The 21385-nt window shown below is 34.4% G+C and overlaps 1 protein-coding gene and 1 long non-coding RNA gene across 2 annotated transcripts; both read right to left on the bottom strand.

Moving 5' to 3' along the window:
• Window positions 1-1032: 1032 nt before the first annotated feature.
• LOC143640073 (ankyrin repeat domain-containing protein 26-like) lies at window positions 1033-12387 on the bottom strand. Its single transcript, XM_077108018.1, has 4 exons — window positions 12306-12387; window positions 10431-10504; window positions 8913-9006; window positions 1033-2064 (listed from the first exon to the last, which is right to left on the bottom strand). The coding sequence occupies exons 2-4, from the start codon at window positions 10454-10456 to the stop codon at window positions 1033-1035; spliced, it is 1152 nt and encodes a 383-aa protein (XP_076964133.1). The 5' UTR covers window positions 10457-10504; window positions 12306-12387.
• A 3150-nt stretch (window positions 12388-15537) lies between these two features.
• Window positions 15538-19121, bottom strand: LOC143640085 (uncharacterized). Its single transcript, XR_013154871.1, has 3 exons — window positions 19043-19121; window positions 17038-17111; window positions 15538-15617 (listed from the first exon to the last, which is right to left on the bottom strand). It is a non-coding gene; the product is annotated as an uncharacterized LOC143640085 (long non-coding RNA).
• Window positions 19122-21385: the final 2264 nt, after the last annotated feature.

Genomic DNA, 21385 nt, shown 5'->3' with positions numbered 1-21385 from the left:
TCTCCTAGATTTCTCACTGATCCTCAGACCACTCCTGCTTTACATAAACCCTGCCACCCTCATTAGTGTGGACATGGGGGTTCAATGCCAAATTAATGGATTTTAGATGGCTACAATTATCTTTGTACTGAAAGTCACTATATAATAGGAATTAGGCCATGAAATGAAGAAAACTATTAGCAAGTTATCATGAATATATGCATCAAATTACAGATGAAATCAACTGTGGCTTTGCTGCAATTCATCACATTAGTCCCAGTTTATGATAATGACAAATAGATGCTTTTAAAGAGGTGGACAAGACATGAATAAAAACAAAAAATATCAGGACAGTTATTTTCAGATTTATGTTAAACTTAAATGACTTATTAATTTACCAACTAGAAATATACAAAAATATACTGAAGAAAGTCTATTACAAAACACAGCATCTACATTTCAGTTCAACTGGAAAATCTGGAACAAACTGTAAGAGTAACTAATTTATTTGAAACTAGGTATGAGCATTTCCATTATTTGTTTCATTGTGATCTTCAAGTACAGCAACAAGAAGACATTAAAATTGTTATTCAGTAATGGGATGTAGCTCATTGGTAGAACATGTGTTGAGCATGTGCAAACTTTGGGTTGAATTAATGGCACCAAAATTAGATATTGTTTCAGCATTATTGAGACCATATTACTAATGGCAGCATATAAACCTACAAAAAAATCTTAACCTCTTAAATCTTTATAAGAAACAATTTCTTAAATTGAAGGGTCAGGCCCAAGTTTCAAAAATTTCCTCTTTTTTAAATATTAAAATCCATTTTAACTAAGTCTTTTGTGTTTAGTTGACATATGAGTACCTATAGTTATTTTAAAATATGTACACAGTGTGTAAGAATCAGAGCAGGGAAATTGGAATACTTAGCACTTCAAACACAGATTGGTTGTGCTGCAAATGATGTCTAAGTTATTTTTGCTAGACAATAGATTGTAGTTCTGTGTTGATACAGAAACACATTCATAATATCTACATTTTTATATTCATCAAGAATCAACATTTAGCCATAAGCAGATATCACTTTGAGTATTCCTTTGAAGACTCTTTATACAGATATCTTGCTTGATACTTACTTCTGCTTTCTCCTTTCCATATTGATCCAGTTGTTCTTTTAAATGATTAGTTTCATTGATTAACTCCAAATATTTGTTTTCCAGCATGAGACGATACCTGTCATTCCGAGCTTGAAGTTTTTTTATAACATCATAAAATTGAGTTTGGACATTAATAATTCCATCTATTCTATTGTCACCTTTGTTCCGATAGTCATGCAATTGGTCGTCATGCAATTGTTCTTCATGCAATATAGTTTCTCTTTGTAGTTTAGATACCTTCTCTTTAGAAACTTCCTGCTTTCTGAGGTGTTCATTCCTTTTTCTTTGTTCATTTTGATACCTGTGTTCCATTTCCTTCCGTTGGCACTGTCTTTGTATTAGGTGTCTGTTTACCTGATCTGTAGCCAAAGTCATTACTCTTGACTGATAAAACTTGTTTTCTTGGTTACTTACTTTTACTTCAGACTTTGAAACCTGTTGGGAAGGAATCTCACTACTAACGTTTAGGTTAGATACATCAATATTCTTTTCTTCCTGTGAACTAAAGTCTTTATCTCTGCCTCTCTGGAAAGCAAGTTCTAGATTTCCTTTTGGTGTTGGACTTTCACTTTGATGGGGTGGAGCAGGACCAGATCTGGCAGGGTGAGATTTGACATCTGTTTCTGGTCTTTCTGTGCTTTGTTTTTCACTCTCAGGTGTGAAATTTTGCAATGTACTCTCAACTTTCCAAATATCCAACTGTTCATTGTCCTGGAATATTTCCATAAGTGTTTCCTCATTCAATTTTTGTGTCCATGGAAGGCTGGTATTCTTTTCTCTTAAAATTTCAGTATTCTCAAAGCACTTCTTTTCCTGGTTCTGATATTTTACTGTGTCCATTCCCAGTCTCTTCACAGAGACCTCATCCTTCTTCTTGTGATATTTATGCAATAGCTTGTTCTCTGTCCCATCACTAGGAGAAACCTAAATAAAACCAAGGATACATTTAGCTAGCACTCAATAAAATGATGTTTCATAATTTTCACTGAAATTAAAGAAAAACCTGTATATTTATATGGTGAAAGGGTTTCAATAAATAGATACCCACTGCAGAAAAAGTAGATGTAAACTTCTGAGCTTATAAAAATATAAATTCCCAAGAGTTCAAAAGTTAATTCAAGAAGATGGATCTATGAGAGTAAAAGAAAATTACAATTTAAAGAATGTAAGAACTGCCAGGTTCAGGGGCTCATGCTTGTAATAAGAGTGTCTCAGGAGACTGAGGCAGGAGGATCACAGGTTCAAAGCCAGTCTTCAGCAATTTAGTGAGACCCTGACTCATTCATAAATAAATAAATAAATAAATGGCTGAGGATGCATCTCAGTGGTTGAGCACCCTGGTTCAATTCCTGGTTATAAAAAAAGAAAAAAATTAAGGATTGAAAAAATCTGCATTATACCAGAATGAAAGAATAGATTAAGTGATTAGTTAGTTTGCCAATGTAAGAAAAAAAAAATAACTTTGCAGAACAGAAGAGAAGCAACAGAGAAAACCCCACACATATAGTTATCTAATACTAGACAAACACACTATAAAACATGCACTGGGGAAAGGAGAGGTTCATCAACCAATTGTGCTGGGAAAACTGAAAACCCATATGTCATAGGAGAAATTTAACCCCTATTTCTCAAAAACAAAGTGGATCAAGGACCTAGATAATAGATAAAAGACTCTAGACCTATTACAAGACTAGACAGGCCCAGTGCTCCATCTTGTCATTGTAGGTACTGAATTTCTCAAAAAGACACTTAAAGTACAAGAAATAAAATAAAGAATCAATAAATGGGGTGGTATCTTTACAGCAAAGGAAACCATCAAGAATGTGAGTAGACACCCTATAGAATGGGAGAAAATCTTTGTCACTGACATGTCAGATAGAGCATTAATCTCCAGAATATATAAACAACTCGAAAAATAACTCACAAAAAATAACCCAATCAATAAATGAACAAAAAACTGAGCAAGCACTTCAAAGAAAAATATGTACAAACAGTTAATAAGTATATGAAAAAAATGTTCAACATCTCTAGCAATTAGAAAAATGAAAATTAAAACTACACTGAGATATAGAGAATACAAGTAACAATAAATGTTGGTGAGAATGTGGGGAAAAGATTCACTCATACATTGCACCAAGAAATTTTTCAGGAAATCAGTATATAGATTTCTCACAAAACCTGGAGTGGAACGACCATTTGACCCAGTTACTCTGCTCTTCAGTGTATACTAGAATGATACTATAATGACACAGACACATAAATATTTATAGCAGCTCTTCACAAAAGTTAAGCTGTGGAACCAACCTAGGTGCCTTTAAACACATGGAAGGATAAAGACAATGTGTCATATATACACAATGGATTCAGCCATGAAGAATGAAATTATGGCATTTGCTGGCAAATGAATGGAACTGAACACTATCATGCCAAGTGAAATAATCCAGTTCTCCAAATCCAAAGTCTGAATATTCTCCTTAACATGTAGTTGCTAACACACATAAGGGTGGAGAATAAAAGAATAGAAGTTTGTTGGTTAGACAAAAGTAAATAAAGGGCTGAGAGGGGAGGGGAATATAGTAGAATGAATCTGACATTACATTCCTATGTTCACATATGAGTACATGACCAGAAAAACTCTACAATAGAAGAAGTTATATACTATGTATGTGTAATACACCAAAAGAACTCTATTGTAATGTATACCTAAAAACAATAAATAAAAATTAGAATTCACTATTTCTCATGTTGATCCACTTTTAGGATCATATGATCTACCCTTTAAACAGTTAAAAATACCAAATATTTTATTATGTACCTATCTGTTGGGATGGCTTCAGTGGCAAATAAAAGAACATTTAACTTTAAGAAGAATAAGTTTGCAATCTGACACCTCATGTATTCAACCAGACCATAGTAAGAGCCTTAGCTGTACATCTACTGAAACATACAAAAGTTCTCCAAGGTCTTTTCCTAAAAATATTCCTAGCATATTCTGTTTTCTAACATTTTGTAGCTGGGAATGAGAATTGCACCTATTGATAAATGATAAATGCAGAAACAGCATTAAACACAAGATCTATATCAACGAACAATGTATCACAATTCTGAAAAGGAGCACAAGGCTAAAAGCATAGGCAAATTGCATGATTTTTCTCCAAGTCTTTTGCCTCTGCTTCTAGTGCACACCCACAAAGCCAGTTACATCTGTCCTATGAATGGATAAACACCAAAGAAGGCCTGTGTTTCAAAATACAAATGACAAATAAGGCAAAACGTGTAAGACTCTACTCAGAAAATCCTGAGATTTCTACTCAGTAGCATTTGTTTCATTTTAGTGAAGATTGAAACATGAGTCAATATAAAATAAAGGAAATAAACAGATCTTATGTATTAGGAACAAATACTTACCAGTGATTTATTTCTAAGAACATATTATGGTATGCTATTTTTTCCAAAGGTGTTTTGTACTGAAGTAGGAGATTACTTGAAGCAAAGTGTTTGTTTCTCTTCTCAAAAGTGAGAAAATGATTTACAAAACCAGAGTATTTGCTGGCCCCACTTTTCCTTCTTACATAACAGTGGGAGTAATAATGTATATTAATACAACAAGAGAGCAAAGTAACTTCCCCAAACTAGAAGATCTACTATTAGAAGCAAGGGTTTTGAGATCATAGAAAAATCATCTATTCCTCTGGAAAATATTAAAAGTCTTTTCTCTTTATAAGGCTACTCTGAAAGTCTTCATGGGACTGCTGCGGAGAAATACAGTTGAATTAAGAACATTACTTAATTCAATGGGACAAAAATTGCACCCCTCACCTCCAAAATATGTACATTATGGTTATAAATATATGGATTTAAAACCCTCTATACTTTCCCATGATTAATAGATTTACTGTTTAACTATGTTACACACACACACACACACACACACACACACACGCACACACACACTCTCACTCACTCATTTGAAAACAGAAGAAAATAATTCAGGAAACATTTCCTTTCTGCACATGTCTATCTCTTTTTGTTTGCAAAGATGTGTTACTCAAATTTCATATCGTAAATTCTGGCATTATGGTCTCATGAAAATTGTCTGTAGGTTTCATTTTGTTCTGCTAAAATCTACAAATTTATTTCAGCAAGGTTTTGGTTGTATATCAGAAGGGGACAGAAGTCTAAAAGCTTAATTTAAGAGTGGGACTTTCAAGATTAAAAAATAATTCCAAAAGGTAGATTTATTCTTTATGAGTAAATGTCTTACATTTCAATTGCACAAATGACAGATAAATTTGGGTGAGTTAAAACATTTCTTAAATGCAGACAGAAACGTAATTGTGAAACACTTTTAAAAAAATGTTTTAAATAGTTGCATAGCTATTTAGTTTGTATTTTAACATAAAACACCTAAATTTGTATTTATTTCAGCGATTAAACTAAACTTCTTCATTTAGAAAACCAATGATTAACAACTACCAGATGCTAAGTTTTGCTGTAACTAGTTTTGTCATAAATATCATCATTTAATTTTAGAGTCATATAACATTGTGGGTTTTTTTTTTCTGGTTTGTCAGATCTTTTTTTATTTTTTTTTTATTGCCAAATAATGAACATTGTGTTTTAAATCAAAATAATATACCCATGCTTTGGGAAACAGCAGACTGCATCTAAATGGAGGTGATATAAGTCTGTGTTTCCTGGCATTGTGGGAGATGTCTGAAGTGTGTGGAAGTACACACACATGATGACTGCATGTTGGTGAAATTGCCAAACAGCACATTCCTCAGACCACATTGCCATCATTAAGTGAAACATGGCCACATACAATAAGTTAAAGGGATTTTATAAATAATTCAAATAAAATACAGTAAAAATTTGAAACTTTACTGAATGTTCATTTACCTGATTTAAATGATTTCTTGCAGTCTCCAATTCTTTATCTATTGTACAAACAGAGATTTCAGCTTGCTTTCTCACTTGATCCTCTTTGTTATATTCTGTTTCTTTTTCTTTTAATGGGTTCTTATTTTTTTCATGTAACATATCATCATTTTTTCTCTTCACCTCATCTTCTTTTAAGGTATATCTGAAGTTAATATGGATGTCTTTTAATTGACTTTTGCCAAAAACCAAAAATGTATTTTTATGTTCTGGCTCTTTGTATGCTGATTTAGTATCTTAATAAAAATTCTATGTTCTCTGAAGCTTTTCTAGTTTAACATTTTAAATTTCTCCTTTAATCTTATGTAAAACATACATAATTGAAAGTCAATAATAAAAGATTGTTTTGTTATTTGATAAGTTTCTGTTACTAGCAAATTTTTTAGATACCACAGAAAAGGAATTTAGAAATGATTTGGTAAATTGACAAGATCAAGGTAAATTTTTTTTGAACAATCATAGATCCTCCCCAGTTAAAAAGATAATTTCATGTCAAACAAGTTTTAAAGACATTGTTCATATACAAATTTATGAATTCAGTAGTAATATCATTTATCTTCATAAAATGTCAGGTATACCTATAATTGGCTTACAGTGTAACAGCATATTCAGACATTCTTTTTTCAATATGTGTCTTTTGGGGTTGGGGCTGTAGCAGAGTGGTAGAGTGTTTGCCTAGCAAGGGTAAGGTGCTAGATTCAATCCTTAGCACCACATATAAATAAAATAAAGATATAAAAAATATGTATCTTTCATATTACTATAACCCCGAATTGGGATAAATAATCTAATACCTGTTGTTTTACTTTTTATGTTTCTTTTATGGTAACACTCTTAACTTACCTTTTTGATCATTATGTATTTTACAAAAAACTCAAAATCCATTTTTGAACAAGTTGGGAACTAATATTTAATCCAATAATGAAGAATAATGTTCTTCAACAGAAGAGTGGATAAAAAAATATGATGTGTGTGTGTGCACACACATAATGGAATATAAGACACAACAAAAATAGATTTATGTCAACATATAGTCTACTGTCATGTATACCTAAAAAACATAAAAAGTATATGTCCTTTCAATATAGAAATATGAACAAATTAATGAATGAGAATGAATTTGAATAAAAATACTCTGTTTTCATTTCATTTTTTAATGAATGTTAATGTTAGAAGTGTAGCCAAGGGTCTAGCTCATCACTAGCACATCACACTAGTAACACAAAACCCAGAGTTTGATCCTGAAAATCAGCCTAAAAACTATAAATGTATAATAACATGTTTCAGGGCAGTGAAAAATACCTCACTGGTGGAATACAAACTTTCTTGAGAGAAATTTATAAATCCTGCAATCTTTTTAAAGTTTCACAACTTTAACCAAATAACTCTATATTGAATTTTTTTTTCAAAAGTAAACAGAAATATAGAAAGTTATTTTTTTTCTTTTCTTCTCATCCCCAACTTTGGTACCAGGGATTGAACCCACAAAAGCTAAATCCCTTAGCTACATCATAAGGTCTTTTTCATTTTTTTTTTTTTTGAGACAGGGTCTCATTAATTTGATTAGGACATTGCTGCTATGTTGATGAGGATTATTTTGAACTTTTGATCCTCCTATCTCAGTTTCCCAAGCTGCTGGAATTATAGGCACATGCCATGGTATCTGAGTAGGAAATGATTTTTTTATAAATGATATTTCTTGAAATATTAATTGTAATAAACAGTTAAAAAATATAAACAAATAACAATCCCAAATTATGTTTGTTAAATAAATAGGTTACTAGCAGATGGGGTTCCATAGAGCCATTAAAATTGTGATGGGGAAAAATATGAACTTATTTTTTAGAAGTAATCACATTTAATAATATGCTATCATATTTGTAAGAATTTTATAATTTATTCACGTTTTCTCCCTTGCAAAGTGCTAACAGATGAGGCAGTAGTTAAAAAAAAAATTGCCCTTCTTATTTTACTGGATTAAAGGAAAAGATTCCACTCCTTCTTTCAATCTAGGATATAATACCTCAAATTGTGGAGTTGTTGTTTGAATTCTATATTTTCTTGCTTAAACTCTGATACCCTCTGTTTTAGATCATGAATCTCATTTTCCAGTTGTGCATTTTTTTTAACATGTAGTGAACACTGTGTGCAGTGACTTTTTTTGCTCTTTATTATTCTTTGAAGTAATAGAACTGCTTTCTGGGTTTTCGACAGGCTAACAGAATCTGTCAGAAAAAAGAAGATAGAAATAAAATATGTGACTAATTTAAATATATGAATGCTGTATATTTCACATGCATTATTTATACACTAAAGCAATGAGTGCATAAAACACGTGACACAATATGAGGAACTCTGAAGATATAGCAGATGAGATTAGACCCCTATTTTTCTTTAGCTTAAAGTCTAATGGAGAAGACAGACACACAAAAAAGTTCATTATAATTTTAGACAGATGATATTAGAAAAGAGGTTTGTGATCTAATACATAAATCTGATCTATAGAAAAGATTCCCTGAGGAAAATAAAAATACACTAAGAAATGAACAGAAAGCAGGTAGAATGTGAAGAACATTATTCTTTCCAACATAAAAATTGAAGTTTTCCAACTCCCCTGTGGTCTATACTTGTCTTGTACAGAAACTAAGAGAGACACTCCCACTATAACCTGCTGCTGAACTTCGGTCTTGAGAGAGACAACTCTTTATCTTTCTTTCTTTTTCTTTATTCCCTGTTTACTAGGTTCATTTCTCCCAGTACTAGAATATATCAGCACTCATGTTATAAATCAATATTCTATCCAAAGAACTGTGTAGAATATGTTCTCTTACCATGAACATGTCCATCTTCTTTCTCTTTTGCTTTATGATGTTTCTCTCCAGATGAGTGAGAAACAAACATCGGTGGATGATCCTCAGAAAATACCTGCAAAATAAAGGACCCCAATGAGCTGCATGAAGACTTCACTATCACTCTTTTAGACATCACCCAAATTTTGGTCTTGAAAGCAGCTAACTAACATGTAGATAACTACAGACTGAGCAGTCATACCTTCCACAGGGTGTCTTAGCATTGTGCTCCAGATGAAGCTGAACACTTATCTTCCAATGGCTCCTGATTTGGTAAAAGCATGGTGGATTTCATAGAAAAGGCATTCCTTGACAACATGCTAACAAAGGTGTATACACCCCAAAGGACAGGAGGAATGATATTCATTGTAACTCATCCGACTTTGCATTCACCATCAACTGTGAGAAGGCTTTCAAGTCTTATTTTAAGGAATTTTGGGGAGTATGTTTCATATTAAATAGGATTACACTTTTTAAACAATGAACTAAGTTTTTGTTTGAAAATATGAGACTTAGGTGTTCAGTTGGGGATTTGACACTGAGATATGGCCCCTGCCCAGGATACACCCCAAAGGGAAAGCTGTAAACCCAAGGACCTACATGTCAGCCAAATAAAATAAATCTAGATGTGTGCTAAATCTCACACCAGGAATGTTGGCAATGTGAGAAAAAAGATGAGACAGCATCTCTAAATTCCATCATTGCCCCATTAATGCACACAAATACATTTCTTTAATATACTAAGACATTTTGATAAAATTATTCAACATATTGACTGAATTTTCTGCAAGGATGAGAAACAAAATGAAAAGGTCACTACAGAAAAAAATTGTTTAATACACGTAAAAAGACAAAAATTGGGTCAACATACTTTATACACAACCAGAGGTATAAAAAATTGTGCTATATATGTGTAATAAGAATTATAATGCATTCTGCTGTCATTTATTTTTTTAAAAAAATCAATAAAAAATTAAAAAAAAAATAACAAATAAACATTAACCAGGATGTAAAGTTAAATTATATATATATATATATATATATATATATATATATATATATATATATATATTTTTTTTTTTCCCAACTTGTAGCAAATAACTACTAATTTTCACTAGAATTTTGAGCCTTTGCCAACATCACCCTTTCACATGAATGCAGTCTGTGACCATTACCATTCATAACCCAGGTGGTTATTCGTCAGTCTCAAATTTAGTCTCAACATTTCATTTTTCAAAATGTTTATGCAAGTGGAAGCACAAGCAACATTTAGAATTGTTTTGCCTCCATTACATAGTAAATTTAGCTATGGGTTGACAGGAATACTAATACTATTTTCAGATTCTAACCAGTTCAGAGTGGTTTTAGATGTTATTAGTAATATATAATTCCTGGATTCCAAAAGACTATTTAAATGGTATTTTCATTTGGCCTCCTTTACTTTCTTCAAGGAAGAAAAACAAGAGGAAACAGGAAGAAATGCTTTATATGTTGACATACCTGAGACTGGGTACACTGACCGTCATCAAAACTTTTGTGCTCTTCCTCTGAAGTCATGTCAAAATGGGTCTCTGCTGATAAATGAATACATTTACTCACATTCCTTAGAACTGCATTAGAAAGAGTGAACATCAATCCAAATAGAAAAGTATAATTGTAACACCAAAACAACTTAATATTCCCAAATATGATTTTCAATTAAGTTTAATATTTGGTGAATAATTACTGGTTTCAACTTTCCACAGTTTTTCTTTTTTCTTTTTCTTTCTCTGTGTATACACCTTGGGAGTGGACCCACAAACTTATGATTTCTTGTCAAATACTCTACCACTTAGTTCTATCCCATGGCCACTTTAATTGGCAACTGGAGTCCTCTGAGTGGACTGAATACAGCCATCCTTCAAGGCTTGGACTTCCAAGTAGTTGTGAATAAAGATGTACCCATTTGCACCCAACAAACATTGATTTCTCAGGGAGTAGTTTTTCTTGATCCAAATCCTCAAAACACACCTTATAGAGACATGACAGGATACAAGGTTCAGTGCAAACCATATTGCCAAGATTTGACTACTCAAGATCAATGAAATTTGCTCAGAAACAAGCTTGAAAATCCACATTGAAAGAAGGGCTGATTCTGGGAAAATGTTGGTATAGAGTAAGCTGCATTCTAAGCTACACTATTGCATGGAGACCAAAGAGTTGGTGAAGAGCTTCTCAGCGAAGTGAGTGAAAGAGGGATTTTATTCAAATCCCTAAAAATTCTGAACACTGAAAAGGTCCAGAGATTCAGTAATCTGTGTAACATAAACAAAAAAAGCCTACAACCTGCATGCAAATATCAGAGCAGATCTGCCTCAGACAAATGGGGAGACAGAAGAGGAAGTTGCATTCTGAGTTGTACCATGATGTGCCCTGCTAAAGAGAAACCTGAGATCAAAAATATTGCTTAAACTGATCTGACCAAAAGGTGCACTATGCACTGGTGCTTAAAAAGCATGCTCTTCTCTCAATGGGTGATGAGAGTGCTGAAGCCGTAGCCATCCTCGGAAAGAGTGCAACAGTGGTTTCTTTGATTCAGTTCCTCTAAACAACACACACACACACACACACACACACACACACACACACACACACGAGGATCCTGGAAGTGCCTATCAAGGGACCTAGGTTGTGCCTGATGGAAGGTAGAAAAAACTGGTGCAGGCTAGACTAAACCTGTGTGACTCCGGTGAGAAGGGCAAAGGGGAACCTATGTGTCTGGAAGCTAATGTGACCAGCTGAAGTGTCAGAGAAAATGAACTAAGAAAGCAGAGAAAATGTGCCCCCAGGGATGGTGTTTTTTCTGGCTACTCACCCCACAAAAAGACAGGTGAGAGGTGAGTAGCCAGAGAGCAGAAGATGGTGAGAGCATGAATTGCTGTAGGCCCACACAGAGAAAAGTATCAAATAGGTCAGGATTTGTCTCAGAATAAAGGGATAGGTGAGGCCTAATGCCAGAGGACAGTTGAGGCAGAGGAAAGGTATAAAGATATGGAATGAGGCTTGCTCATGTCAGGAAATATTTCTAAGAAATTTCAGAAGGTTGACCTTTCACATTCTAAAGAGGTGCTTATGGTGACATTTGCATGGTAGCTAGTTCACTCCAAAGGCTGGAAATAGGGAGAATTTAAAAGTATGATAGGGAGGGGAAACAATTCAGAATTGAGGGGATATTCCCAGAAACACAGAGGCGAGATCATTTTCTGTGACTACTGATGACATTGTGAGGAAAATCCTCCCACCTCTTTGGGAAAACCACCTTACATGTGAGAACACTGGTAGCATTTCAAGTGTTTTAACATTGTGTTCCCTGGATTGTTGTAAAGCAAAACTTACCCAATTTGACTGTCTTTTCTTTCACCTTGCCTAATCCTGTCCTTGGAAGGGCCTCTTTTATTGTGATGGGATCGGTGCACTTAGAAAGAAGACAGTAAATAAAGAGTGTATTTTTCAATGACTACAAAGTTAATAATTTAGAATAAATATAGAAATTTAATTACCTTTCTGAAATCAGATGAAACCCTAGAGGCTGAAAAACAAAAGGGGTATATAATCAAGCAAAGGTGAAGAGGACAAAACAACTCATACATTACAGATGCCTCCACATACAGCTGAGGTCCATGGTTCAGCTGTGCTAAAAATTATGCTATCTCCTGGGTTTCTGTGCTGGCTGGTTTGGCTGACAACAATCATGTGACTAAAATATGCCAAAGGAATTTTGTGAATAAGTTTTGTGAAACATGCTGTTCATTTCACAAACCTGAGAGTATTTGTCCAATGACCATAAATAAAAGAGAAAAGGGAACATATACCAATGCAAAGATTGATGGAGAATCCAACAATCCTCTAGTGGAGAAGCAAAGAAGGTTCCTAAGAGAGTCAATGGCAAAGGTGAAGTCAAAACAAAAACAAGCCATAGAACCTATCTTATGGAAATACTATTGAAAAGATTTAATCTTTATAATTTTAAGTATGTATATATTTACTGCATTTGTCCTTTCATTTTTGTTTAGGAAGGCCAAAGCTGTGTTCAGATCCCAGGGAAATGTTAGGTTCATTTCTCAATAAAGATATCTGAAGGAGTCAGTTGAAATACATACTTTGACTCTGAAAGCTATGACACCTATTGTTTGTTTCTTATATTCAGGTGGGATGCTGGTTCCTCTTGTGCATCCTCTATTCCTGTATTCTCTGGTTTAAATGAATTAGATTTTCATGATCCCCTTGTGTGAGAACAGATAGTTTCCACATCTAAGAAATAAGGTTTGATTGGTTTAAACTTTTGAGACATAAAAATTTAAAGGGAAAGTTGAAATGGAAGAGCATAGCTTTATCTGATAACAATAATATATTATTACACACACAAACACATGCATATATGACAAAGATTTTGGGTATTCAAAGAGTAAACTGTATAAAGATTTCTGTTTACAAATGAGTTTGGTTTGGTTGACTTGCCAGTGTTTTAAGTGTATTCATAAAAGGCCAGGCCAATCAAAAAATTATAATTAGCTTTTGACAGATGAGGATGTAGCTCAGTAATGAAGTGAATTTCTAGAATGCCCATGGTCAAAATTTTATTTTCAGGCAAATAGGAAAGAAATACAGAAAGTAATTATGTAAGGAAAAAAGACAGGGAGGGAGGGAAGGGAGAAGGAAGGAAGGAAGGAAGGAAGGAAGGAAGGAAGAAAGGAAAAAGGAGAAAGAGCAGAGCTATCATTAAAAACCATAAATGATTCTGAAATGTAATTTTGCTCCTCAGAATGACTCAATTTAAACCACAGGAAGCAGTATGTCTGATAGGTATGGAGAAAAGATGATCATGGCTGGAATCTTTCCCCAACTTACAAGACCCTCATGATTCAAATGATGGACAAGTTACAATCTCTCACATATTGTAAAAGATAGATATACTGATAGCCCCTGAATTGCATGCTCTCAGTTTCTCCATCATTCCCTCCAAGATTACCCAGCTAACTTATTTTGTTTCTTCCACATTTCTCCTTCCCAGGAACTTTTCAAAAGCAACATCGTGATCTCTGGTCTTGATTCTTTATATTTTCCATTTTGTCTATGAATTATCCCCACTCTTTCTTTTTCTTTTCTTTTTTTCAGTTGTAGAGGGACACATCATCTTTTCTTTCTTTCTTTCTTTCTTTCTCTCTCTCTCTCTCTCTCTCTCTCTCTCTCTCTCTCTCTCTCTTTCTTTCTTTCATTTATGTATTTATTTATATGTGTTGCTGAGGATAGAACCCAGTGCCTCACGCATGCAAGGCAAGCACTCTACCACTGAGCTACAACCCCAGTTCACCACTCTTTCTTAATTCCCAATTTAAGGATTAGACCTAAGAAATATAAATTCTATACTTTGAGTTCTTATCACTTGCCAAGAGACAAGATCAGAAGAAAAACAAGATGTATGCAATAACTTTATTACATTTGATGTTCCAGTGGCTCTGCATTTAGTTTGGCTAAAAGGAAATCCTTTGCTGATGTCTTTACATGGTGGCCGGCAGATAGTGATTATTGGAATTACCTTACATGGAAGAAAACATAGATGTGCAGGCCAGGTAAGTCAGAGTATGCATTTTGAATTGGGTTCCCCACAGATGATCTATTAGAGTCTGACAGTCTGGGTCTGCACTTAGTCTGCTTCTCATTTCCCTGCCTTCAAATGCCTTACAATAATAGAGCCAGGTTTCCACCCAATGATATTCCCAAACCTGAAGGATGAGAAGAAGTCCTTTCTCCTTCATTTGCTCACTGTATTCTCTCTGCTTTTCTCAATGTCTATTCTCCCTTCTCCTTTCCAAATTGTCCAAAGAATATTTTAAAAACCTATGAATTTAGGTATCAGTCCATAACAATTTGCACATTTTTCCACTTCCCATACTGCTGTGTCTGCCATCTGTGCTTCATCCCAGGTAGTGGCAAGAATGTCTATGATATAGGTATTTTTATTTTTTATTTGATTTAATTACAATATTGTTTTATATAAATTTATGACCAGACACATGGATTTATGAACATTTCACTTAAAAAGAAAAAAAAAACTTCCTTTCTTCATGATCAGTTCTTCACATTTCAATTCCTTTCTAATGACAACTCAGAAATGAGTGGTGAGAAAAAATATTAATACCTTGAGTCATTTGCACAACTGGAAACTCCCATTTTCTTTCCACATGTTGAACAGGTGGTCTTTTTATTCTGGTAAATGACTGAAATTTACCTGCCTTCATTGTTTCTTATTCCTTCATTTACTTGCTGCACTCACTCTCTCTGCCTTTCCCAATGTGTATTCACCATTATCTTCTCTATTTCACAATTTCCAACTCACCTATGATCTATGCATGTCTTGTATAGAAACTAAGAGGGACACTCCCACTATAACCTGCTGCTGGACTTGGTCTTAAGAGAGACAACTCATTATCTTTCTCACTTTTTCATTATTACCTGTTTACTAGGTTCATTTTTCCAAGTATTAGAATAAATCAGCACTCATGTTAGAAATCAATATTCTGTCCAAAGAACTGTGTAGAGTATGTAGTTCTTACCATGGACGTGTCCATCTGCTTTCTCTTTTGCTATATAATGTTTCTCTCCAGATGAGTGAGAAATGCACATCTGTGGACCACCCTCAGAAAATACCTGCTAAATAAAGGACCCCAATGAGCTGCATGAAAACTTCACTATCACTATTTCAGACATCACCCAAATTTTGGTCTTGAAAGCAGCTAACTAAAATGTAGATAAGTACAGTCATTTTTCCACAGGGCAACCTAGAATTTGTGCTTCAGATGAAGCTAACTCTTGTCTTCCAATGGCTCCTGATTTGGTAAAAGCAGGATGGATATCATAGAAAAGGTATTCCCTGAAAATTTAATAACATGAATGCATGTATTCTAAGAGTGTAAACAAACATATATCACAACCCCACAAGATGAGAATGCATTAAATACTTAATTAAACATTCTTGAGAAATATAATTAATATGATGTTGCATTACATGTTTTAAATAACAGACTTATGAGACTCAGTGTGATAAGAGTTCTGGAATTATGTGATGTTGAGCTGGAATAAGACTTTGTTGGACTTGCCTCATTTTGGTCATCACAGTCTCGCAGGATCTAAGGAGCTTATAGTAAGTGTTTCACTGAGAGAAAATCCAGTTTAATAAAATGACAAAGTAGGGTGAAGAAATATTTCTATTGTACTGTTAGAAAGCAACACACAGGATCTGGGTAGAGTAAACAACAAGTTCCTCTGAGAGAGAACTAAAAAGTACATCAATGAAGAAAAATGACAGCACAAAAATGTACAGCACTTCCTGACCATTTTTCAGAGCTTGAGTCATATTGGCTCCTGTGTGCATTCTGGATGAAAAAAGAGCAGCTATGGAAAAAAAGAAAACCTGGAGAGACACTGTAGAGAGCCTCAGACCAAATGAAACTTGGAACTTTGGCTTTTAGAATAGTAAATGAATTCAAGGATTTCACCAGCTGTCCATGGGCTGGGTGTGTGAGCTATGCACATTTGAGTGTATGAGAAAAACTGGTCTGAAATTGCTGTCTGATTAGGATCTGCATGTATGTGTGTCTTTTCACTCACTCTGCCTATGATACCCAAAGAGCACCTGAGATGGGTGTGATTTTCCATGTTTATATGTAACTAAAACTGAGCCACTGGGAAGGACCATCTTTTACCATAAATGTACTCAATGACCATCACAACTATATATGTTCATTAATTAAATGGTTATTTGCAAAACCACTAATTTTAACTTCTTCATCATTTTCAGGGATTAAAAAAAATGGAAACCCAAATAATATTCAGAAAAACTTCTGCCCGAATCACAAGAATAATATTTATCTATATATTATCCTGAATTTTAATGCTATTTTCAGATTCATAACCAGTTAAATTCTATTAGGTTTGAATATTAAATTATCACCTTTAGATTTCAAACCACTGTTAGGAAAGGGAATCAAATTTGCCCGTATTGACTTTCTTAAAATAAGGAATACAGTAAGAAATGAGAAGTTTTAAAAATATATATGAGTGAACACACCTGTGGCTGCTTACTTTTGGTGTCATCAAGACCTTCCTCCTCTTCTTCAGATGATGAGAACCAAAGTGGTTCAGCTGAAAAATGTATGTAGATTTACGTAAACTACTTAGAACATTTAGAGAGAATGACAGTCTGCCAAAAAATAAAAAGTAATAATAAGCTTGAATTTTAGGTGATATTACCTCTTTAAATGTTTATTGGTGGGGGTATACTTGTGTGTACTCAGTGATTTAACCCTAGAACATTGCAACATTGGCAAGAGCTCTGCCAGAGTTGTATCTTTGTTTATTTTTGGAAACTGGGTCTCTCTAAAGTGTTTGTTCTGGCCTGAGACTTGCCATGCTCTTGTCTCAATCTCCCAATAGCTGTGTTTAGAGGTGATCCACTGTACCCAGCAAAGAATTTTTTTCAGGGAATGTTTTTAGTGGAATAAAACTTCAACAGTCTACCTGAGGAGACACTATGTATCACCAGGTTTAAGAAAACAAGAATATCTCAAAGGTATATCCACTCAAGATGAATGAAAATTTGCCAGAATTAAATTTTAAAAACACTATAGAAATGTGGGGATACACATAATTTGCTATTCTCTTCCCCATAACATTAACTTTTAAAACAACTATTCATTAGCAGTCATTTCCACAGTGACTTAGACTCTTTCTACTGTTATCAATGAATATCTTGCATATGCAATGTTTTTCTATAATACTCTAAAAAATGTGTTCTTCTGTAAGACTTAGTCTGCTCAGTCCTGCATGATTACCAATCTCCTTGTCATAAACTGTTTTTACCCCCTTGAGGTATCTCAGCATTTCAGCCACTGTTCAACTGGATATCAACCAGTTGACTTGTAAATTACTCCTTCTCCTGTCTAGTCCTTTGGCTCCTGAACTTGAAAAGACCTCTTTTACATCACCTTAGCATCAACAGTTTATTTGAACCAAGAATTAATATGTTCCCTATGAGAATAGAGTAAAAAGGTGCCAGGAATAGTGGCTTTCCTAGAGCTAGAATTCAGCAGAGACTAAAGGAATGAGGTTACCAGTCAGAGGTAGAAAATGGGGAAAGCTTAAAAAGCTGTAGCTACACACAGACTGAAGCATTAAATGGGTCAGTATTTGTCTAAAAATATAGGGATTGGTGAGGAGCCATCCAGATGACAGTAAAATTAAGAAAAAGGATAAAGTGTTAGGCTTAACTCATGAAAGATTTCTGGGTAATTTTAAAAGCTGGCCTTTTATCTTCTAAAGAGGTTCATAATCACATTTGCATTTTAGCTAGATGGCTCCTAATGCTGAAGATAGGATGAGTATGGAGAGCATATGCATGAGCAGAAATGAATAAGAAGATGGCAGGAGTGACAAATGGAAGGAAGCAGGCCAGAATGGAAAAAATTTTCCATGAAAAATAGAGGATATATCATTTCCTGGGACCAGTGTAGAATGAAGTTTCATTAAGTAATAAAGGACAAAGCTGGATGTCTGGAATAAGAGCTCTGTACTGTTACACAAGGTTTCAAATGACATGTAGAATAAAACACACCAGCTGTTTAAGTTCTTTGGGTTTACCATGTAATATTTGCATTTCTCATTTTTAAAATTCTCCCAATTTGTACTCTAATTTGTAGATGTATTAGAAGTCATAATCTTTCCAAGGAATGTTTTAAATCAGGCCATCATCAATGTGCATCTGCTTATTTTTTCTTTTTCTTTTTCTTTTTGGTTGTTGTTGTCTATAGTCTTTTCTCATTCTTCATTTCTGAATTCTTCTCTCCCCTTTTCTTATGTCCCAACTTTCCTCTAATTTAAGCAGGTCTGGAAATGGACCTAATAACTCAGCTCCTCTAGGACAACTCCAACTTACCCTGTGGTTGCAACTTGATAAGATACACTATTTCAACTCCCATACTATTTATTATTTTCATTTCTTCCACTATTAAATCACACTAGTGCTCATGTTTTAAACATGCATTATATCCAATGATTTTATAATGAGTGGTTCTTACCTTCTGTATGTCCATTTATACCATCTTTTTCTCTTTGATGTGCATCACCAAATGAATGACAAACACTATTCTGAGGAAGAATCTGAGAGAGAGTCATCTGGTAAAATTATATCACCAATGAATTATATGAAGATTGCCTAATCAGTATTCTAAGGAGACACCTAATTTTCCATATTTGAAATAAATTAGATTTAAAAACTAGAGAAGTACACATTAAAAATTGAAATACTTTATATCACAGTGGTATATATACTCTGCAAATCAGCCAAATATTATATTGATTTGTCTACTAACTCTATAAAACCAGGATAGAAGGACAATAGAGAACTATCAACACGAGGGCTAGGGTTGTGGATCAGTGGCAGAGTGCTTCCATGCATGTGTGAGGAACTGGGTTCAAGTCTCAGCACTGCATATAAATGAATAAAACAAAAGTCCATTGACAGCTAAAAGAAGAGAGGGGGGAGGGAGGGAGGGAGGGAGAGAGAGAGAGGGAGAGAGAGAGAGAGAGAGAGAGAGAGAGAGAGAACTACCAATAGTACACTAACTGATGTGCATATTTCTATCAGGAAGTAACTTCATTACACCGACCACTACTCATAAATTACTACTAAAAATAAGAGGACCTTCTACCCATATATAACATATATATTATATAACATGTATAAAGTTTAAGTTGTTTACACACATATATATATATATATATATATATATATATATATATATATATATATGTATATACACATTTGCTACACATCATTAAACATTTAAAACATTCTAATTATAAGCTTTTCCTGTTGAGACTGAATTATGTCACATCAAGTAGAAAAGAAGTCTTGTTCCCACTGTTTTATTCTGGGAAGCAAGGGCTTACAGAAATCTAAATTTCTTTTGGTGAAACTTTTACTGATAGGAAAACTAGTTTAATAAAACGATAAACTGGTTTTAAAAAAAGTTTTCTTTCTTTTCCAATACAGTTTCCACACAAGAAAAAATTACAAAATATTATACTATGGTAAAAAACATATATGTAGATGCGTACAGTGGTTACTGACTGCACCCTGAATTTGAGTCAAATCAACTAGTGTATGTTTGGCAAACCTGAGTAAGGGCATGCAGTGGAGTGCAATTACAGAGAGCCAATGAACAGATTAGACCAAAAAATATGTTTTTTAGAGTAATAAAATAGTTAATAAAATAATTTAACTGCAGCAGTTTTCAGGGAAAAACTGGCTAGGTGAAAGCTCTTCTCTGGTAGGCTCACACCCTCTATAATCTTAAAAAAAATTGTATTTTAACTTCCAGTAATGAGTTTCATCAAGTTGGATTCTGCCTGAGATGTCAATGGAGGACAGGTGCACTGCAGATTCTTCTCAGCAGATTCAGAGTGCTTACTGAAGAAACTTCTTTACTGGGGGTCCTTTTTCTAGACTTTCTTGATGGTTGATCAGAAACCCTGGCCTTTATGTTCTTATATTTCCAGGACCCAACAAGGACATGAATTTGGCAGGTCAAGAGTCATCAACAACACAAGTCAGGCTCTATCAACAAAAGAAACTGAGACACAGATCTCTAAGGAGCTCTGGAAAGCTGTAGTCATGGTTACATGGTCATCCAAGGGATAGAAACTGAGGTGAGTTTCAATTAAATGTGCCTGTAGGAATTATGTAAAAGAAGACAGTCAGAATTGGTTCTGGTAAAAAAAAAAAAAACAACAACAACTTGCTGCTACCATCGACAGAGAGGAGAGCCGATCTCCAGAGTCTGGCTATCTCACTGTGCTTAGAGGCATGTGAAGGAAGAACCCCCACTTCTTCAACTGAAGCAATTATAGTCATTTCCTTGGTGATTCACCAAGGGGGTTCCCTCTTTAGAAAGGTCCCATTGCTGGAACTCTGTCTTTGAGATATCAGGGTCTCCTGTATGTTTTATCTCCAAGATCCAGGGACTGCCTCTATTTACTGGAATTGTGGATACACACCCTTTTGGTCCAGATTAACAGAGATATGTTGAAAACTCTGATCAGCAGGAAGTATGGTGTGCTGGTTGGCTGCATTATAGAATGGAGGGCAGTGGGGACATCTCCCTTTCAAAACTGGTGTTTTGAGATTAGTAAAAGAAAAGAAGATGAGTTGCATGTGATTTTGTGGGGCATAACATTTTTGGAATGCTTTGAAAAGCTTGTTTCCTGCATCTCCCCCAACCAAGCACAGACCTTCATTTAGTTCATCTCTACCATGCTTAGAGGAAGTGAAACCAACCACAGAGACTTGAAGTCTTGCATGACCTTGAGCTCACTGAAAGAAGTGTGGAATTGGGATTTTCAGCACAGACTGACCCACA

This window comes from Callospermophilus lateralis, unplaced genomic scaffold, assembly GCF_048772815.1.
Source record: "Callospermophilus lateralis isolate mCalLat2 unplaced genomic scaffold, mCalLat2.hap1 Scaffold_112, whole genome shotgun sequence".
Classification (NCBI taxonomy): Eukaryota; Metazoa; Chordata; class Mammalia; order Rodentia; family Sciuridae; genus Callospermophilus; species Callospermophilus lateralis.
This window is presented reverse-complemented; position numbering and strand designations above follow the sequence as displayed.

Coding starts and splice junctions, on each gene's coding strand:
- LOC143640073 (XM_077108018.1), bottom strand. CDS start 10,456: ATGACGGTCAGTGTACCCAGTCTCAG. Junction 9,007..10,430: donor GTCAGTGTACCCAGTCTCAG/GTATGTCAACAT, acceptor TTTATTTTGCAG/GTATTTTCTGAGGATCATCC. Junction 2,065..8,912: donor AGAAGATGGACATGTTCATG/GTAAGAGAACAT, acceptor GGTTTTATTTAG/GTTTCTCCTAGTGATGGGAC.